The sequence below is a fragment of the Astyanax mexicanus genome, chromosome 5 (assembly GCF_023375975.1).
Source record: "Astyanax mexicanus isolate ESR-SI-001 chromosome 5, AstMex3_surface, whole genome shotgun sequence".
NCBI classification, from domain to species: Eukaryota; Metazoa; Chordata; class Actinopteri; order Characiformes; family Acestrorhamphidae; genus Astyanax; species Astyanax mexicanus.
The window spans coordinates 55,395,110-55,401,713 of record NC_064412.1 but is presented as its reverse complement, the minus strand read 5'-3'; the positions used below and the strand labels follow the sequence as shown (position 1 = coordinate 55,401,713).

At 38.1% G+C, this 6,604-nt stretch overlaps 1 protein-coding gene across 1 annotated transcript; it reads left to right on the top strand.

The window, feature by feature from the left end:
- The first annotated feature begins 2,543 nt into the window (after positions 1-2,543).
- Positions 2,544-6,084, top strand: LOC103034569 (tubulin alpha-1A chain-like). Its single transcript, XM_007244181.3, has 4 exons — positions 2,544-2,719; positions 4,139-4,361; positions 4,761-4,909; positions 5,012-6,084. Exons 1-4 carry the CDS (start codon positions 2,717-2,719, stop codon positions 5,990-5,992), a joined length of 1,356 nt encoding a protein of 451 aa, XP_007244243.1. The 5' UTR covers positions 2,544-2,716; the 3' UTR covers positions 5,993-6,084.
- Positions 6,085-6,604: the final 520 nt, after the last annotated feature.

The window sequence follows — 6,604 nt, the reverse complement described above, 5'->3', positions numbered from 1 at the left end:
AGGGACAGCTGATTGGCTAAACATCAAACTACAGCACAGTTGAACCTGAGAGGGCTCTGCAGAGGCAGAAATTACCACAATAAAAGCACATTTCAGCTATTATTGAACATTAATATAACATTTAGGGGTTAAATGGCTCTTTAAATATTACACTGCTGTGAGTAATTCATACTGATCTGTATGCATTTCTCTTTTACTGCATTAGTTTAACTGCATAAATGTGTATGTTCACTGTTGTCATCAATTGTCATTAATTTAATAATTTGTAAGTGTAATTATAGTATTATAGTTTGTAACACTTTTAAATGTATTTTCTTATCTGTCCAACAGATGGCAACATTTTATGGAAAAAAAAAATCCATTAAAATCAGGCCTAAATCATTATTATCACAGCAGTAGAAAATAATACCACTCAGCTCCTGCTGAAATAAAGTTCTCACCATGATCAGAACATCACATGCTGGATTAGATATCATCATGTGAACAGCATGGCTTTACTTACACCTATATCAGCTTCTGTTACAGAAATCAGAGACTTTACGGTTTACTGACTTATAGAGACTTTAGACTATTAAGAACACACTGAAAAAACAAAACCAGCTATGGGTGTGCCATAAATAAATTAAATTAAATTAAAAAATAAATTCACACTGTTCTCATTTCCCATTATATATCTACTAGAGACAGATTATATCTGTCCAGTATCATTTATTTTGCTTTAATCCTGGCTATATGGAGATATTTGGAGTGCATTATTATTATCGTTACATTCTGGATCATTGACTTCTGTTACAAATCTGATAAAATTCTTGTATTTTTTAAATATCTCAGTAAGGGGTGTTCCATATCATTTCATATCATATGCAATAATAAAATTACATTTTCATTTTGTTGCAGAAGTGTATTCTTAAAATATTTTTATTAATTCAGTGTTTCTCATATCGCCAAGAGTATCGCTATCAGGAAATACCATGAAATATTGTGATATTATTATAGAGAGCACAGGTCACACTGTAAATCTAACTGTATATTTAAAAAAAGACAAAAAGAAAGAGAGAGAGAGAGATGAAGAATGGGAGAGAGAGATAATTGTACTAGAGCTTGGTAGGGAGGGGTCACTATAACAATCACTGGTGTCCCATATCACTCTGTAACCTTAGGATACGTCTAACTGAGCATGACAAACAGATCAGAGATTCTGCAGCACAGTCATGGTTAGAGTTGGGGGGAGGGGAGGGAAGTGGATGGGGGGAAATGGGGGGATGGGTAGTGGGAGGCTGGAGGGAAAAGTACACTGGAATTCACTTATAATAACAATGGATCAACAGGCTGAACTGGAACATTAGGGGTGAATCAGTTTAAAACAGAGAAACAACCTAAAAATATATTTATTAATAATACCTATAATATCTCAGAAAGTGCTTTTACTACACATACAGTATATGCACATTTTTACTGTTGGATAAAACTATATATAACCATAAAAATACCAACTTGATACTTTTTTCTATTTATTGTGCTTTTTTTGCCAGGTTTGACATGTTTTATTTATAATTTCTTGTCTTAACCCTCCAGTTATGTTCATTTGTCAGGAACAGCTATAGTGTTTAATTTAATATTATCCAAAAAATGTCTGAAACCAAAAAAATCCAAACAAGCAGTGTGAACATTTCATTACTAACTCTATTACTAATTATGTTCCTTACCTCTAATGGTTCAATAAGGATAATTCACTTGTTTTTCATTAAAAAATACACGTTCAAACTTTTTTTTAATGTTTCACTACTTTATTAAATTTACAAGACCAACATATAAAAAAACAAAAGTTTTACATAACATTAAAACATAACATTGCAATTATTGTTATATGTGAGATTACTTTAAAACTGGTCAATTTGACCAAAAACATAACAGGAGGATTAATGGATTGTGTATTGTATTTCTTTAAAATCTAATACATAAGTAAGGAGGAAAAATATAGAGATATATAAATATATTATAAGAGAAAAAATCTCTAAAAAAAGGATGATCCAACATCAGTATAATATAAGCTTGAACCAGCCTTTTTTTTAAACAGAAGATTTATTCTAGGTATTTTTTTCTAGGATTTTTGAGCATTTCTATTGGCCCATTCATCAGGAAATGTGGTTACTATGTATATATAGTCACTATCACACAAATAATCCTATATCTCCATAAAAGCTACTTTCAATCAGATTTAATCAGAGTGCATTATTTTGGAGAATTCTTATTGGTCAGTTTATCAGGAATTTTTTTTGTTACAAATTTTAATAGACACAATTATAGCTAAAAGTAAAAAATGTAAAAAAAAAAAAAAAACAAAAAAAAACAGCATAGCATTTATAAGTACAGTATTTGTTTGTTCTCCATTGTTTAGCTTGATAGTGGCTTCAGTTATCTTTGCAAGGCTGAGTTAAACATTACTGTGTGTGTGTGTGTGTGTGTGTGCTCTACTGAAAGCTGAAGAGGCGGGGCATTGAGGTGTGACTATTTATTCAGGAAACTGCAGACTTGTATGACTGGCTCACCTCTAAATCAGTCAGGCAACAGAACTCTCTCACAAACAGGCTCGAGCCCTTTGTTGCCAACAACAAAGCTCGTTTCCACGGCATCATCGGGTCCTATATATAACAATAGCATCACCGCAGAAACCTAAACACAAGATCTCTCCTTCACACGAGACCAGCCGTCCAGAATGGTAAGCGATTTTACGATCATTTGATTGTATTTGGGCTTTTGAATGAATGGGAACAAGTAGTTCTTGTAGAAAGGGAAGTGATAATTACAAGGAAGTTTGAAGCTGTTTTTTTATTTGTTCTTTTTTAATAAAATGTAGATATTTAAGTATTTGAGAGATAAAAGAATAGAATAAAGAATGTTCCTACTGATTTAAAAAGAGATATATCCTAACACAACAACCTAATCCTGCATGTAATCAGTGATTTTTATGATTCTTATACTGAGATTTTTGGTGTGCATGCATTATACACACAGACAGTCTACAGCATACACGGTTTATACAGTATAATCCTTACAGAAAAGCAATGCAAGCACAATGGAATGCTCCACAGCAGACATGTGCTCCACACATGAGGTCGTAGATAAGGTCACCATGCTCGATACTAGACGTTTGTACAGAGTGGTGTACTGAATCATTGATCTGGAAGTGCACTGAACTGGAGCTGTGGTCTCCAGAGTGACAGAGCATCATTAAATATCTTAGCTTCTATTAGCTGGAGGCCTGTTTGTGTTCCAGTACTAATTATCCAGCACCTCTTCCACTTCCCTTCCTGTGCTCACTAATACCCTTGTGCCTGAGTGCAGTCTGAGTGCATGTTCCAAAACATCTAGTCCAAAGTCTTCCCAGAAGAATTTATACAGCAACAGGCTTAGTGTAGGCGACAACAGCAACTGGAACTCAGCCCTGCAAACTTTCACTTGTTCACTGATTCTTATCAAATCCTGTTTTATGCATCATTGAGAGAAAGGAGATTTTCCTGTAAAACAGGTCTCGGGCCAGAGATATATTTTTCAGATGTGTGCTGTGTTAGGGAGAATTATAAATTTTATAATTTATATCATACTATAGTGTAGTAGAGTTAAATTTGTGTAGTTTCTAATTTGTATTTTTATGAGGCTCTTGAATTATGGGGATCCTTGGATCCATACTCTTGCTTAGCAGGGGTGTAATAAAAAATATAAATGTTCTGCATCTGGTCCACTTCTGTTTAATGGCTCCTGGATATGTATGGGCTGTAGTAAATGCCTAGATGTTGCCCATATTTTTTGGCAGCATTAATGTTGCTATTAGAGAACCATTCATAGATTATATGAATGAGTGTTCCTCAGTCTTTTTTTGTCGTTTAGGGGGTGTTAAAGCAGGGAAACCTCTAAAATGTTTAGGGCAGGGGAACAAATACCAGGCCTGAGAAAAGATCCTTTCTACAAAGAAAAGCTCTTTTCTACAAACACAAAAAAGTGATTAGATTAGATGCAAATATCTCTGTGATCACACACCTGGTCTGTAGTGATGTGGGTTCAATATTTTTTTGCACAGCAAATAGTGAATTCAGGAGGCTTTTTGAATCAGATTTTTTTTTCTGTTATCTCTGTTCAGCGTGAGTGTATCTCAGTCCACGTTGGCCAGGCAGGTGTGCAGATGGGAAATGCCTGCTGGGAGCTGTACTGCTTGGAGCACGGTATCCAGCCTGATGGTCAGATGCCCAGCGACAAAACCATTGGTGGAGGAGACGACTCCTTCAACACTTTCTTCAGTGAGACTGGAGCTGGCAAGCACGTTCCCAGAGCGGTCTTCGTGGATCTGGAGCCCACTGTCATTGGTAAGTTAGACTGAGTGTTCAAATCTTTACGTTTTGACTTGGGAATGGCCACAGTTTAAGCAAGAAATAATAGTGGGTGCCAAATGGATGGGACAGTCCATTTCTGGAATTAATATTTAATATTTCTTGACCAACAGTATCAAATGTGTACCAGGTATACATCAGAGAAAGCATTACCACCCACAGCGGACAGTGCAGTGCGTGGTAATGACTGGTAATGTCTGGCTAAAATTGTGCCACTGGCAGAAAACAAATTCACAGTCAATGCATGAGACCCCACATACATATCCAGCAGGCCAGTGCAGCGTTCTTTAGCTTCCATGGACTGTGTCACAAATCATGGGACATAATATTAATTCCTGTTATATTAACACAGAATCTCTTTCTGTCATTCTCTAGATGAAGTCCGCACTGGTACCTACCGCCAGCTCTTTCACCCAGAGCAGTTAATCACAGGGAAGGAAGATGCTGCCAACAACTACGCCCGAGGTCACTACACCATTGGCAAGGAGATAATTGACCTAGTGTTGGACAGAACCCGCAAACTGGTAAGATATAACATCACACATCACTTCCTTCTAGATAAGTTCTGTGATACATCTATTGCCTGGTAACAAACAAAATCATCTCTTTCTAAACTCTCTATCCAGGCTGACCAGTGCACTGGGCTTCAGGGATTCCTGATTTTCCACAGTTTTGGTGGAGGTACCGGCTCTGGCTTCACCTCCCTGCTGATGGAGCGTCTGTCTGTTGATTACGGAAAGAAGTCCAAGCTAGAGTTTGCCATTTATCCAGCTCCACAGGTCTCCACAGCTGTGGTGGAGCCTTACAACTCCATCCTGACCACCCACACCACCCTGGAGCACTCCGACTGTGCCTTCATGGTAGATAACGAGGCCATCTACGACATCTGCCGTAGAAACCTCGATATTGAGCGTCCCACCTACACCAACCTCAACAGGCTGATTGGTCAGATCGTCTCCTCCATCACCGCCTCTCTGCGCTTCGATGGAGCTCTTAATGTAGATCTGACCGAGTTCCAGACCAACCTGGTGCCCTACCCTCGTATTCACTTCCCTCTGGCCACCTATGCCCCCGTCATCTCTGCTGAGAAGGCCTACCATGAGCAGCTCTCTGTGGCTGAAATCACAAACGCCTGCTTCGAACCAGCCAATCAGATGGTGAAGTGCGATCCACGGCATGGTAAATACATGGCCTGCTGCCTGCTGTACCGTGGTGATGTGGTGCCCAAAGATGTGAACTCCGCCATCGCTACCATCAAGACCAAACGTACCATCCAGTTCGTGGACTGGTGTCCCACTGGCTTCAAAGTGGGCATCAACTACCAGCCCCCCACTGTGGTTCCTGGAGGAGACCTGGCCAAGGTGCAGAGGGCCGTCTGCATGCTGAGCAACACCACAGCCATCGCTGAGGCCTGGGCTCGTCTGGACCATAAGTTTGATCTTATGTACGCCAAGAGAGCCTTCGTCCACTGGTACGTTGGAGAGGGAATGGAGGAGGGAGAGTTCTCAGAAGCCAGAGAAGACATGGCTGCTTTGGAGAAAGATTACGAAGAGGTCGGCACTGACAGCGTCGGGGATGAGGGCGAGGAAGAGGGAGAAGAGTATTAATGTCACTTAAGTCTTCATTTCTATCATTTGCTAAAGTTATTTGCACAAATGTAGTATTTGTATGTCAATAAAATGATATTTCCATCAAAGAACTTAAGTTTTCTTGTTTTATTATTTATGCAACGTATGTCATATATTTAATATTCAAATATATTAAATACAGCTCTGGAAGAAAAATAAGTGACCACATAAAAATGATAAGTTTTTTTGATCTTACCAAATTAAAAATCTCTGAAATTTAATCAAGAGGGAGATGGATGAGCACAAGCCATCAAACCACCAAACTGAACTGCTTGAATTTTTGCACCAGGAGTGGCGGCATAAAGTTATTCAAAAGCAGTGTGTAAGACTGGTGGAGGAGAACATGATGCCAAGATGTATGAAAACTGTGACTTGTTTTCTTTGCATTATTTGAGTTCTGAAAGCTCTGCCTCTTTTTTGTTAATTTGACCATTTCTAATTTTTTGCAAATAAAAGCTCTAAATTACAATATTTTATGTTGTTATGTTATAAAACAACAATGTCATCAAATATATATTCCAGAGCTGTATTATATATTCTTGGTAATTTGTAATATAAGTCTATAGGGGGTACTTTCAGCTCAATGCAAAG

Coding starts and splice junctions, on each gene's coding strand:
- LOC103034569 (XM_007244181.3), top strand. Junction 4,362..4,760: donor TCTGGAGCCCACTGTCATTG/GTAAGTTAGACT, acceptor GTCATTCTCTAG/ATGAAGTCCGCACTGGTACC. Junction 4,910..5,011: donor TGGACAGAACCCGCAAACTG/GTAAGATATAAC, acceptor CTCTCTATCCAG/GCTGACCAGTGCACTGGGCT.